The sequence below is a fragment of the Phalacrocorax aristotelis genome, chromosome 3 (assembly GCF_949628215.1).
Source record: "Phalacrocorax aristotelis chromosome 3, bGulAri2.1, whole genome shotgun sequence".
Classification (NCBI taxonomy): Eukaryota; Metazoa; Chordata; class Aves; order Suliformes; family Phalacrocoracidae; genus Phalacrocorax; species Phalacrocorax aristotelis.
This window is the reverse complement of record NC_134278.1, coordinates 27,592,606-27,607,908: the sequence shown is the minus strand read 5'-3', so window position 1 is coordinate 27,607,908 and position 15,303 is coordinate 27,592,606. Positions and strand designations below refer to the sequence as shown.

Sequence of the window (15,303 nt, the reverse complement as noted above, 5' to 3'; positions counted from 1 at the left end):
CTCTCCCCAGATCTGTCCAAAGTAACCTACTGTGAGGGATCACCACCTATTGCAGCGATACCTGGAGGTAATCTGAGCTCTTTCATGGCACAATTTTTTATGAGGATTGCTTTGCCTTTCATCTGGCCGTGCAGGTGTAATGCTGGATGGCCAACCTAGAGATCTTTTAATTTACTAACAATCAGTGAGTTTCTTCCCTGAAAGAGGGATGAAATGTTCATTAACTTTGGTAAGATTTAAGTCTCAGGAAAAAATGTCCAGGTGTTTTTTCCTTCTTGTTGAGAGGACTTATTCCATATGGGGGGCTTATATGTGGGTGAAATAATCTCTCTTTATGAGAATAAATCATGATCAGATTAGACTGCCAGAGCTGCAGAGGAGAGGGTGCGGTCTGAATCAGTATAACAAGCTGTTAAAATCACAGCCAGCTCCCAAACCGGCTGTTAAAACCTGCTGTCTGAAAATGCCACTCCTCACCACTGCCGCCCAGTCTCCTGGCTGCTCTTCCTCCTCATCTTCCTCCTGTTTGCCCCTGGCTGTAATGTTTGGAAGGGCCCATCCCTGCTGTGCTTCTGGCCCCATAACTCTGTTTCTCAGCACCACTGCTTAGGCTCTCCTAGGTGGGTCCTTCGTGTTGGCCAGTAGCAAGGATGCATAGGGCAAACCTTCCAAATGAGGGCTAACAATTTATATGAGATGAAATTCCAATCTCTTTAATTTTTTAATTTTTAAGGTGATGACTCAGTTAGTACAGTGAATAGCCCAGTATACACTTGTGAACACACAGAACAAATCTGAGCAACTCTGAATTAATTTGAGCCATGCTGAGATACTAGCTAAGCATATGGCCTGTGATCAGCTATTTTTTGCAAATGTATTTAATAGTCTATCTATAATATAGCATATCAAAAGAATTTTTAATTTATTACATTTTTCTACTCTCTAAATGAGGTGTCCTTGAGGGTTTCCTTCCTCATCATTGCTACAGCTGGACTGTTTTTTATGGAATGTTTGGTCAGTGTTAATGGGTATGGGTAATATTAAAATACTCAGATCTGAGCACGGGGTAAGCAGAAAATAGTGCCTATCCAGTTGTGTCTAGTTTGGCATGCAGACACAACTTCCATGGACACTTTCCTGACAAATTCCACAGTGGGAAATGGAGTTTATTAGATGACATGTGCAAACGGTAAATGGCAGAGTGACTTGCCACCTCTGGGTGGAAGTGAGCAGAGGGTTAACATGAGCAGGAACCAAGGAGATGTGGGAAGATAGAATGGGCTTTAATGTTTAGCTTTTACTCCCCTGTCAGTTGCCCTATGATGATATATGCCCCTTCACCCTTCTCAGAAGTTATGTTCCATCTGTACACTTTTACAGTGTCAAAACAGTTATAACTTACACCTATTTTCTGACCATTGGATCCCAGAAGTGTATCTTTTGTTCCTATTCAATTGCAGCTGAACCCAAGAGGGATCCTTTTTTCTGTCATTTCTTAACCTTGAGGTTGTGTTGATCTGACATCCTGACTTTCACACACAGTTAGAAACCTGGGAATAATTGTTAGTTTTCTTTGTGGTGATCTGTGTTTAGAAAAAAACAAAATTAAATATGAGAAAAAATTGAAGTCTATTGATAGACAGTATCATAATGTACTGGCTTTGCCAAAGCTCAGGCAAAATCAACATCACTGAAATGCAGATGAAACTAACAACCTCAGGCATGGTGGTGTAAGGATTAGCTAATTTATCTATGTCTTAGCTCAGAACTACATAATGCAGTGATCTTTTCTCTGATGGTTCTGTTCTTTCAAGTAAAAATTTATCGTTGATGAAAATGAACACAACTTAAAACCTAGTGGATATGCATTTTTAAGATAGGTATTTGTGATTGGAGTGCCTTCTTAATATAGTGTGACTTAAAACAATGAAGAAATCAGAGGGTTGATACTTGCTACATTCAAAATAGCAAACTGCACATGATTTTTTCTTCATTGCCTCCTCCCAGATCCTCGGTTGCAATGCTTCTCTCTTTTGGCACACATTACTACTGACAGCACAAAATGGGTCCAAATATGACCTGTTACTGTTAATGCTAGAAGCTGCGACCAGGTGGACTTTCAACCTGAAGAAGATTCAGCTGAGATTCATTCTATCACTGCTAGCAGAATTAAAAAGCACATACATGCAGTGTATCTTTTGTTGTGCTTCGGGCTACAGCTGAACAACTGGAGTGAAAGTTTTGCGTTTTGGAGGTTGAAGGTTACAGTGAATTATACTGCCAAAACCAGAAGAAAAATCAGATATTGAGGAATCACTTTGTCTGCTATCTTTTGTTTTAGGATAGTGATAATATCCAGACTTAGACTCTCATAATTCTGTTCACTTCCAAAACTCAATCTCTTTATTCTGGTTACTTATTCCTACTGTTGCATTGGCCAGGATCAAACCAGCAGAAGAAAAAGCAGGATGTTGCTTTTCCATGTATTCCGTATCAACATCTGAAAGCCTTCCAGCATTTAATTATCATTGGACCAGCTGCAGTGTAGCACTTGTTTTGACTTGTTGAGCAAGTACATTTGACTTGGAAGATACAGAGAAGAGTAAACGGAATGAATAACACAGGTTTACCAATGAATTTTTTCAACAAAACATTGATTATTGAATGAAGACCAGCAATTTCATTAGAACATCTATTTTATCCCATATTTCAGGGTGAAGTAACAGGAAGGCATCACAGGTAATCTCATGGTGTACAGAACGCCTGGGAAATAATGTGTGAGAAAGCTGAGCTCAGTTCCGTCTCTTTGGTTGAGGCATTTCTTCAGGTCTGTGCTTATAAATATTGCTGGCAGGCACTGTTATGCAGTTCCCAGGAACTCCTTCTGATCAGGGTGAATGCCAAAAGCTTTTAATTACTAACTGAGCTCTAATTCTTAAAATAATTCATGAAAAAAAAAAAAAAAAGAAATTTATCCTTTTACGTATTCACTTATATGCTACCATGTTTTTGTAGCTTCCATTATTTGCCTGGTTGCTACCTACCACTTACTAAAGTTGAATACCTTGCATTTACATTTTGAGAGGATTATAAAGTAAGAATCACATCATTTCAAAGTCCACCTTAACAATAATTTAGTGTTCCAAACTATTTTGACTTCTGCAAATGTGTATTTTGTTAATTGCTAAGAATTTATCAGATCTTATTGACTGCGACAACTAAGTTAAAAACTTAAAATTTTAATAATAGAACAGTTCTTCCCTGGTCATTCTCAGAAGATGTAATACTAAATGCTTGGGTGAGATACATGAATATTCTAACTTATCTTTTTATGAAGTATGGGATATTGAAATACATTTCTTCTATGAGGCATAAAGAAAGAAAACAAATATGTGCTTGAAAAAAAGTCCAGGCAATGTATTTTTTTTTAATTATAGTTTTCATTCTTGCTCTAGGTTCTGTTGCAGTCACTCAAGGTTTTCTCATTGACTTTATCTTGACTTGAATTACTTTGCAATTCATACAGTTCAGTAATTCTGTGCAATTATGGAAGGGGTATTCTACCATTAAAAGTCTGGATTCAATAAACAATGGATGATTTTTCATTTACTGAAACTGCCACTAACTGCACAGTATTTCATCAAACAGTTTCAAACTGTCCCTAATTTAGTTAAGCAAAACAGCTAAATGTTGCTCATTGATGTCAGTAACTGACTGCAAATAAAGAATTTAGTGAAATAACTCTAAATTTACAGCAGTGTAACTTCCTTCAGAATATGACCTACCAAGCTTTCTGCTTTGTGTTTTAATAAGAAAGTATATTATATTTAAAAACAATTTACATCATTCTTTCAAAACCACATTTGTAAATCTATAATTACTTTAAGTACAACCAATCTAATAATAATAAATACAGAGAAACTCAAATATACAGTAGTGCAATAAAGCAGTCCTTAAGAAATGAACTGTTGCAATGAAAAAAAAAGGTAAAATTTCTGCAGACTTACCCTCCCTAATTAAGCAAAATTCTCACTGATTACAGAAATAGTTCTGCATCAGTTGGAAGGGGATCAGAATTTGGATTAAGATTCTGACAATGAGTTTTGTGTTTAAGATAAGATATGTGTGGATTGTAATTTTGGGGACACCTATTTTCAACCTCTGCCTACATTTTTGAATTAGGGGATCCTTATATACCTGCTTTGGGGCTTTGAGGATTAGTTGATCCATTTTGATTGGAGACAAGGTCCCAAAAGATCTCGAATCAGAAGGTAAATTCTGAACATCCACAAGACATTTGGTCAGACATGACTGAAGCCTGTGCATTATATTTCCCCACCTCACTCTGGTGAAGGAGATGAGGAGGGAAATGAAGGGTTATTAAGCCTAAATCACCCACTTTCCCTTACTATTGGCTACAGAATAGTCAGGGGGGCCACCATCACTCCCTTGATCAACTGATGAAAATGGGTAAAAAGAAACGAAGAAGACTTGGTACTAAAAGGAGAACAAGCAAGTGGGGACTCTAAAGCTTTGTAGTTAAAACACTCAGCTGAATGATTATCTAGTAAATGCCTAATATCAAATTAATGGGGAAAAAAAATAGTCAGATGTGGGAACAAAAACTTATTTCTTTCTCATTTTGACCCCATCCCAGGCCCAGGATGTCCCACTGCTGGGCTACTCAACATCCCGGCAGTTAGGATACAGTCATTGAAAGAAGCTGATAGGAATTGAAATGTCCTTTGACTGAGCAAGGGCTATTTCTTAGTCTTATTCTCTGGAGCTGCAGATGACTAAAGGGGAAATGTAGATAAACTCTTCTGTTCTTCTTACTGGCTGGTGCAAGACAGTTGATCCTTAACAAACAGAAGTGTGTCTCTCCACTGACCATATCAGGCAGCTGTCTCTGGTGTCCAAAACAATACTTTAAGGACAGGTGACTGTTTTTAACAATTTCAGTGTCTAACTCAAAATAGATTTCCTGAGTCCGGATCAGTATTCTTACCGTTCTGTAAAACAGATTAAGCTTACTAAAGCAGTAGTGCTTAGACAAATATTTACATTGTCTGCTAATATATTTTTTTAATCATCATTTTAGGAAAGCTTCATCTAAATTTCGAAAGTTAATGTTAATTTCCTACAGAGTAAAAGCCTAAACAAAGCTACAAAGCTTTAAAATATATTTTTAAAAATCTGTTATCTGGTCTCCTCAGCTGAGAATGGCATTCTAATGAATGTGCTGGTTAGTGTGCTCTGATGCACTTCACTAAAATATTACCTAGCATAGCTGGTTTTTTTTAAAATATCTTTCATTCTGGTTTAGGATCACATCTTTTCTCCTATCCACATGCCCTACAAAATATTTGTTGCTTTATTTTGTAAAATGTGAGTCAGTTTAAATAGTCTAATAGAAGACAGAATGTGTTTGTAGAATTTGAATGTTGGAGAGAAGAGCAAGAATGAGGTAAACAGCTATTTGATGTCTGTCTTTTCACAGTAGCACAATAGCTAATTCCTAGGGCCTCTGACCTTTTAGTGTCCTGTAACAGAGTACTTGCATTAATCTGTTGCTTATCTGTCACCTACCACATTTGATATTTCCAGCCTCTGCTTTCAATTATCAGTCATTTGAGGCAGCACTGAGTAATTTCAGGAGAAAACGCCTGGAACCTTTGACCTGTTTTTGTCAGATAACCACAAGTGTTCCACCGTAGATAAACTATCATTTCATTATATTCAAGATGTAAACGAGTGTCGTTTGTAGTGTATCAGCTTACTGTAACCTTTATCACCTTGAAGTGATTAAAACTGACTGGTTTACTTAGTGCTTATACAAAGAATTCAGAGTCAAACAGTGAAAATCAGTGAGATTAGTGTAAATGGCCCCTTCTAGTTACCTGGTCTGTAAGACCCTCTGTTTTGTCTTGGCATGTATATTTAGTAGTTAAACAGTGACATTAAGTTGATTAGTGAGGCTTCATTATTTGTGATTCCAGTTGGGATCCTCGGATCTTACATCGTAAAATCAGCTTATTACGACATATCTTTGGTTTGTTCCCTGGCTTGCCAAAGAAGCTTTCACTTTCTCTACGTGTCACCCCATACCAATCTCTTCAGGAAAAGCAAAGCACATGTCAGTGGGGAGCTAATCACTAATGAAAGAACATGCCTAATAGTCCCTCATGCACTATGACCTAAACTCATTGCTAGCACTTTTTAAATTTTTTAAGCTAATTCAACAGTTAATCAGACATTTATAGCTGAACTGAACTGGTAAAATAACAATTACTTATTATACTGCCCATCCATATAGGTGTTTTGCATTTTTTTTCCAGAGACAAATACTTTTACTAATGAAAATAAGTGCATGGTATTTTCTCTTGGTGCAAAAGATGACCCCTTTTCCAAAATATGTTTTTGGTGTAAATTATTCTTGATTCTTCTTAGAGTTGGGTTTAGTGTTAATACAGCATGAATATTTCATCAGTTTGCCACATGGGTGGAAAATATCATTCTTTCCCATCTTACACACAGGTGTTTGTGATATTCCCCTGAGCCACGATTTGTCTGATGTAACCATAGTGCTGAATATGTTAGTTTCAGGTGGTATAAAAATAACATTTTAAAAAGTTGATGCTAAGAATCCTTATCAATAAGAGCAAATTAAGAATTTTGTGGTAATCATCATTGACCATAATATTCCAGTTATTTTTACTTAGAAAAGTTATATTCCTCCAATGGCTAAAAAAGGACTTCTTGATTTTCTGGTCAACTGGTTTTTAAATGCTCTGATCGGTCCCACAGAGATGTATTTTGGCAGATGAACTGAGCAGAGCTGGAATGACATGAGAATTCTCTGGAAGAATGGAACACTTAAAAATCTTAACCTGTATTTTTTGGGCTGTCAGTGTTGAAAAGCTTTCGCATGTGAAATAAAAATACTTGAGACACGGTGCCCCCACCTGCAGTTCATGTCATTTCAGCAGGATAAAGGACCTGAGAGGTACCTTACTGAGCATTCACAGTCTTCCCTGTCAAGGCAATTGTTAGATGCAGAAGGGATCAAGACTTGTGTATTATTTTTTTATATTAAAATACTCAATATCATTAAATAACATTTTGCTTTTATAACATGGCTATTGTTCTAATCATTAGTCAACATCACAGCCACTGCTTTTTTTCAGTCTACTATGGAATGCAAGATCTTAACTTGTCTAAATCTGTAAAAATTGTTTCTATGTTTTATTAATTGGCTGATGGAAATTTGCAGTTTAAGATTCTGGCTTCATTGTGGAGAGCGGGATCTCCCTGGACTCAGGGTTTTCCATGGCATTCAGTGGCTGTTCCCTACAGCCCTTCATTTCTGTAAGCTGTTACTACTCCCAAGTCCTGGCCTGTCTGTAAATGCTGTCTCTACCCAAGGAAATTTTGAACTTGTGTCCCTTTCAGATGCCTCTTCCTTGGGTATACACGGAAACGCAGATAAGTACTATCTGTGTGAGCTGTAATAATTAATTTTGGGCTCATCAGGAAGCAGCTATCAGTATTCTTTCAGCAGTTGTGAGTGGTCCTGAGAGAACTCCACCGATGCTATCACAGGGTATTGTAGAGTTTCTGTCTAAACTATAACATATAGGGAGAGAACTGCCATTTCCAAACTATGGTTACTAATTAGAAGGTACTTGTAAGAAACTAGACAAAAGGAAACCTCAAACCCAAATAAGAATGAAACAGGCCAGGAGTACTGGCACTTAAAACCTTTAATTCAGTGTCTAATTCTCCAATGCTTACTCATAGTGAAAAGTGCTTAGTTACCCATACATGCTGGTAAATACTTGTTGAATAGATACTGACCAGAGATATCAGACAGAGTTGATACATTAAACCTGCCTTTAATATATTTTTCCTTTAAAGTTTATTGACATATCTGTTCGACATTAGCTTCAAAATGCTCAGTTATAACTTTACAGACTTGCAGCAAAGTCTTTGCTCTAGAAAAATCCTTCCCTGTTCAGTACATTTGCATATGCTAATCTCTGCCAAGTTCTCTCCGAAATGAAAGGCTTTACTTTGACATTAAAAAACAAAAAAAGCAAACAAGCCCCAAACCTCAAGTCAGATCTCTGTATGTATCTCACAGTTTAAAACCAGCCAGTGGAGCTGCTAAATAGCCTGTATCCTGTTTCTCTTCAGTAGCAGCCCATTCATCTTCAGGTACAGAGCAGCCAGTTTACATGCTCTGCCTCTTTTCTACTTTACTTTTTCTACATAGTATACGATGGCAAACCCATGTAAGCTAAATACGCACTTGAACCATGGAAACCTCACAGTTAGCAGACAATTTTCCTTTTGTCAGCCAGGAGAAAGTTCATTTTCACCAAAGATAAAGTGTTCGTATAGCCTATATATTTTATTTTTGGTGGTTCTTAAGGCGACATAGATTTGTACATTTAAAAAAATAAATGCTAATGAAAAAACGGTAATTTGCAATTTTCAAAGGGTGAAAGGGAAGTGTACTGTAAGGGACTAGCTACATGGCCACAGGTAACACAACTAGTAATAACTGCTCTGAAAATAATGTATATACTTTTCCTTCAATAGCTCTCACTTTAATATGTCCATAACTGTACCCAAACATATTTTTTTTCTTTTAGTACATTTCTATTTCGTAAGACCACTTATACATTATAATAATACACATATGCAGGTTTATATAAAAATATATGTATATTTATATACACATACAAACACATACATATTGTGTATGTAGACAAAATTGCATGGGTGTACACATATACATGAGTATATACGTATAAATACACATAGATATTGTAGTAATGTACACATTTGATTATTCATACATACAATATTTAGTAATCTAAATATGCACTTTTTCAGAACTGACGTTGTTCTTTTCTCAGATCTGAGGACTGTTAATATTAAAACGCAGTAGAAGAGCAGGGGCTGTAGGAGGGAGCATTTAGTGGAGCTGGGTGCGGTCATAAGTGTTTAGCTAGTTATCCAAACTGAATCCCAGCTCTGAGTGTTTTAGGCTTTGTCCACCATCAGTAAAGCAAAACACCTATCTGTCTCACAAGGCAGGTGGAACTTCTCCAGAAGTGAGAAGTTCTCTCTTCTCACAGAGCACAGCTGCTTCACAGGTCAATGATACATTGCACTCTGTGGCAGTGGAAACCATGGATCATTTTCCTTTCCACATCTGTAAAATCTGAAGTATTAATCCCATAAGATGGTCATCAGCCAGTACTGTGGCCTGTAGGTTCCCTTGCCACATCAAAACACGTACTCCATTGCAAAAGTTGCTCCTACCTCAGGGTCAGAACTGCAGCAGACAGTGGAATTAACCCCAAATCAGCTGTAAACTCAAATAAACTGAAATCCTCCGTTTACTCGCCCTTAAAATTCTGTGCAGTCCCGAACTAAGCAATGATGAGGTTAAATTTTTTATTTTAAATTGTGGCACTGTCAGAAGCAGTGGGAGCTCCAACCTGCCCATCCATAGCACGTCAAAGAGACTTCTCAGGCCAGGAGCGGTGCTCCCTTTGCTGCTGGAGTGCCAGAACCACTCAGCCCTGATTCATGGCTCCTTCTGACCACTGGCAAGATGATGCTTATGCCATTAGAGTACAACATGTGTTAATTTGTATGATGGAACTGCTTCTTAAATATATAGTTGTCACAGTGCACTTTAGTACCACTTCAGAATTTATTACATTAAGTGGAAATGAGCAGCATTCCTCTCATCTGCCTCATCATTAGCAGCAATTAGTGTTTTCCAAAATCATCTATGGCTCTGACATTACTACTGCTGTGCTTCTGACTACACTCAAGTCCTAAATCCTTTCACAGCTTTTAGTTCGTCCATATTTCTAGTTATTTTACAGCATGCCCTCTTTCAGCTTTTTGTGATATTCTTTCCACTCCAGCTTCTGGAATTTGTATAAAAGCCACCAAGTTTTTTTTTCTTTTGAACTGAAGACACTGGGCCGGTGGAATTTCCTTTAACTGGAAGTATGTCTGGGCTTGTGGTTTTATTATTTGCACAGTTTTATATTGTCCTGCTTGTTTACTCCCAAGCACAGGGAACGCTCCATTAATCATGGGAAATGGGCATTCATTTCACCTATTTAATTTATGTTCAACTCTTTTTCTCACAGTTGAAAGGGACAAGGACTTCTCCCACCAGCGAAGGCACTATAAAGAGTTTCGCTTCGACCTTACTCAAATCCCACACGGAGAGGCAGTGACAGCAGCTGAATTCCGGATATACAAAGACCGAAGCAACAGCCGCTTTGAGAATGAAACAATTCAGATTAGCATATATCAGATCATCAAGGAGTACCCAAACAGGTACTCTGTTGGCATGAACATATCATGTGTTGAATAACATCTCACATTTCTAGCTTAAGTAAGGAGACAATAGCTGATCATAAACATACCCTCGGCAAGGCATCATCGCTATCACTGTGGCTTGTGCAGTATTAATTCCTAGGCAACGACAACAAATACTGAGCAAGAATAAAACTTATCTTCAATGTAATTTATTCCAGGTTTATGGAGAGTTACATGTCCGATCTCACCAAATAATCTGCCCGTGCACAGAGGGGGTTAGGGTTCGTGTTCTCAGTGAGAAAATGGTGGTGTCGTATGCACAGTCTAAGTGTCTGGATCTGGGAAATGCACCATTTGCTGATGTTGAGGTACTATCAGCCAAGACTCATTTAGGTCCTTAAAGGCAGACAGATTGTTCAACTTTGTTTATGCTTGAAGGAGCATGGGTTTTTTACATGTCTTTTAATATTCTGCCCAATGTAATTAAATGATACTGTCATGCGCTAACTTGAAGATGACATACACACACTTAACACATGCAGCTCACCAAAACTGAAAATTAAAACAAATACGATGTTACACATGAGCAAATCTCTGAATCTGAGTTTGCAGAGCTCTGTGTGTGACATATTTCCAAGACTCTGCAAGACCTGAGTAAATAACCAGATTTCACCAGGCAAAGAGGTTAAACACCTGAAAATCCCCATTAAAAACTAGTAGCAATTCCAAGATGCTTCTGAAAAACCTATATACACCCAAAATTTAGGTTTTGAAATTAAATTGTTTTGTTTTGGGACAAACAAAAATCTCTCCCTCATCTTGGAACAGTTGAAATATTTCTATCCTGGGCATCTTTAGCAAAAGCAAAAAAAAGGCAGCCTAAACTTGCAGAGTACTCTGGAGGAAAAAAAATGCCTCATCACCAGTTAGCTTGAAAGCTGGGCGAGAGTTCAAATCTCTTTTCTGGTCCAAGAAGCTTGAGCTGGTACCTTCCAGGTGAGATCTCTGAACATCATTATAAACTTTTTATCGTCATAAACAGGGAGTCATTTTTATACCAATGGAGCAGAACCAATAGAAGGGAAAGCACTCATGCTTCCAGAATACATTCTGCTTTCCCAGTAAATTTGGGCAGGAACAAGACAGTGCAGGATATTTTTTTTACCTCTGTCTTCAGCTTGCGAAAATTCTTTTGACGTAGGTTCTAAAGGAAACTTCTTGGAGATAGGAATGAAACAGGAAGGAACAAAACATGTCTTTTTAAAGAGTACAGGTCAAGGCTAGGGTGATGAAAGCTCTTCACCTGCAAACTCAACAGATTTTTTTAAGAACTAATGGGAAAAGTTAGTTTTTCTAATCCATTTGATATTTTCTTTTTTGGGTTTTTAGTTTGTTTGTGGTTTTTTTTTTTTTAATGTTTTCCCAGTAAGTGGTTTCTATTCTATTTTAGAGAAAGCAAAACTGCTTACTACTCTGAAGCAAGATCACATTTCAGTGTTATCTGACTTGTTAAATGACAACTGTCTCTGTGAAACCATTAAAGAATGCTCCTGATTTCTTTCAACACATAAACATTGATTTACAAACATTTTATATTTCCATTTGTAAACATAAATGCCCCATGTCCTCTAATGGAAGCATGATGCTGGAAATGGGGACATGAAACAATATACCACCCATTTGAATTCACCAATATAACTAGAGAAACTCTGGATGCAGGCTAAGTGTTTCCCTCCTATTGTTGATTTTGCCAGTCTCCACTCATATATGGAGTATATAGAGGCAAATACCTCAGTGGGACAGGATGGGAGACCACAAGATATCCACTGTTCAAATTAGAAACAAGGATCTTTTCCCACCTGCTTCTTGATACCTCCAGACAAAAGAGCTTCCAAGAGTATCAAGAATAATTTTTTTTTTCCCCTGGGGAGGGGGGAATAAAGCCACAGCTTTTGGTTTGGGGCCCAGAATTTATTAGTGTTATTCTTGACTTCGTCACCTCAGGTTTGTCCTACATATGCACATGAGATTTTAGGTGCAAAATTTTCAGAAGCTGCGACTGCAGAATGTGAGAGTGAGAGAACTGTGAGTGTGGTGAGGCACTGGAGCAGGTTGCCCAGAGAAGTTGCGGGTAGCCCCTCCCTGGAAGTGTTCAAGGCCACGCTGGATGAGGCTTTGAGCAACCTTGTCTAGTGGAAGATGTCCCTGCCCATTGCAAGGGGGTTGGAACTAGGTGGTTTGACCCAAACCATTCTATGATACTATGATTCTATAATGCCCTACGCTCCTTACTAGGGCCATACCACAGCAAAACTGCTGGGTTTGACTCTGCTCCTCCAGCGTTCTTTGCTCTGAACAGGAAACATGGATGTTTGACAGGGCTCTGCAATCGCAAACGCAGTCCTGCCATGCTTTCAGGCTAGGAGTGATCAGGGTTTAGGGTTTCTGAGTTGCAGACTAAGGATTATGTTGTAGTCACAGACATTTTCCTGTCTCAGTGGCAGCATGGCTGCTGAAGTGTGTGTGTGGGGGTATTGAATTTGCTCTGAGTTTGCTGAAATGACAGCCTTTGGATTGAAGTTTTCTATTTGTTCTAAGCGTGTAAAGCACAACCTATGGCAAGGCACACTTTCCTACGCAGCCCTGCCAATGTACTCCTACCCGGATCTTTTCTCATGACAAAAGTAATGTAGTCCAACAGGCCAAATCCTTGTTCATGATCTGGTGGCAGCTAGCCACTAATTTAACTAAACCCCAAGGATTCTTCCTGCATTAGGGAATCCTCAAGTGGCATTAAGATACAAAAGCAGCTTTCTGGAATGAGGCGAGAGGTGAAGCAGCATTATGGGGATGGCCTATTACATAGTAATCGTGATTTGATCTGGTCAAAAACTGCTGGATTTCAAGGAGCGTATAGATGGTTTATTCCACCTTTACTTCCTTAAGTGACCCAGGAGATGTGGAGCTTCTTAGACATTCTGCCCACAGCCTCTCTGCTGAAATTCTTGACTGTGGTAGCATTTCTGCTGTAGACAACTGGCCATTTGGGACCAGACTGAGGTCAGTAAACTTAAACAGCCTCCATAAAGGTAAAGCCAATCAGCTGTATTCTGCCTGAATGTGTTCACTGTTGCATTTCAGGCTATTTACGACATAATGTCTTACTTTTTTATTATGTGTTGTGGGCTGTTTTTTTAAATAGAAATATTTTTTTAAAATTAAAGCCAAAATTTGCAGCTGCTTTTCATTTTAAGTGTGATTGTTTTTTCTTTTCAAAGAATAAAGGAGAATTTTAAAATTAAAAATATCACAAAATGTGATGAGAAGTTTGAGTAAATGAGACCAGCTAATGGAGGAATCCTGATCCCTGAGCTTTCATTGCCTTCTCAGGGATTAGGTTTTCACCCTATGTTTATATCAGTTGTGAAAAAGGTTGGTTTTTTTTCCTGACAAATACTTTGAATTTCTGTAGTAAATTGCTGCTATGTGAGCTAAATCATTAGCATTATCCAGAGATATTTTCTCTATTTTCTTACGTATTCTTGAGAACCAGTTCTAGTTTTCTCTAGGTACCCACAACTAAATTTTGGTTCATTTGCTGAGTTAATGGGTAAGAACAATCTTCCTCTTTGAGTCTATTACTTTAGCCAGATCATTATGCTTGTAGAAAGGCAGACAGGAAGATTAACATATCAGTGCCAAGGACACTTTGGTGTGAGCTTCTGCTGCAGTACAAAATAATAAAGTCACATTGAGGAGAGATCCACAGGGAAAATTTGTCCCTATAAGGGATTTCTGGGCTGCGCCGTTAATAGTGCCTTATTCTGATTTGGCATAGGAGACATTGTGCATCCTGACTTCTGATAACATTTCATATCAGCCCCAGAAAAGTTTGGAGCTGAAAGACTCTATATGGGAAAACAATTACGTATTCTAGTAGGAGACAAGACAAATGTGAAATTATAGAACAGAGATATCGTAATATTTTATATTCCAAACAATTTTACAGTTTTCTATTAAATCTACTGAATGATACAAGAAATATTTATAAATAAACATCTTAAAGACTGTGACATTCAGAATTAAACCTTTCAGCTTTAAAGTTCTGATAAAACTGCTTATTAGAGAAAAAAGTTGGCATTTAAGACTCCAGAGAGTACTATTTATGAGTTTGTGGTACGTTGTTAATTTGTTCAGTGCTAGCATAGCAGGTCAGGCTCTTTTGAATTGTAAGACTGTTTTCATGTTACCTCCAGAGGGAGAATGTATGTTTTCTCCTTGTGTGGTCATTAGCACAGGTCTACTAGAATGGAAGTGATAAGAGCCCAGCAAAAGATTATCCTTTAACAGAAGGAAAAAAAGGTGATTTGAAAGCAAGCCCTTTCAATTATTTTTTTTAAAAAAAAAACCCTTCTTCATAATTTCTGAGCTCTTTACCCTGATTCTGCAGATATTTCTCACATGTAAGTAAACATGTGCTTGTCATAGCTCATTTGGTCATATTTTCCTGAGTATTGAACAACCACAGTTTCAACAGTTACACAAGATATTTTCTGCAGTATCAGACCTTCTAGGTGCATTTACAGTGTTTAGTCTAGAGAAGACAGTAAATTCCCACAATGTCATTGCGATTAAGCAAAATAAGAATACAGTGACAGGACCATCATAGTTGTAAATCCACTTTTTTTACACAAAGCCTATTTTTTTCTGTCTCTCTTACCTCTTTAAGCATATATTCATGCTGTCTGTAAGGTAACAATATGATTGCAAGGTCTGTGTAAGCCAAGTCTGTCTTTAGTTGAGTTGGACAGTCAAAATTTAGAATAAAATATTTTTTCTTCTATATTATTGTTTTGATTACAATTTATGGCAGAAAAGAAATGGGTTTTATAACTATAGATTTAGGTTTAAAAGGCTAAATGATGAAAACAGTTTTTAATAATGCAT

At 37.6% G+C, this 15,303-nt stretch overlaps 1 protein-coding gene across 3 annotated transcripts in view; it reads left to right on the top strand.

The window, feature by feature from the left end:
• Positions 1-15,303, top strand: part of BMP5 (bone morphogenetic protein 5) — a 61,943-nt gene that overhangs the window by 13,922 nt on the left and 32,718 nt on the right. For all 3 annotated transcript variants that reach the window (XM_075087002.1, XM_075087001.1, XM_075087003.1), the window contains one exon: positions 10,182-10,374. In XM_075087002.1, the coding sequence (XP_074943103.1) occupies positions 10,182-10,374 (193 nt within the window). The remainder of the gene's footprint in view (positions 1-10,181; positions 10,375-15,303) is intronic.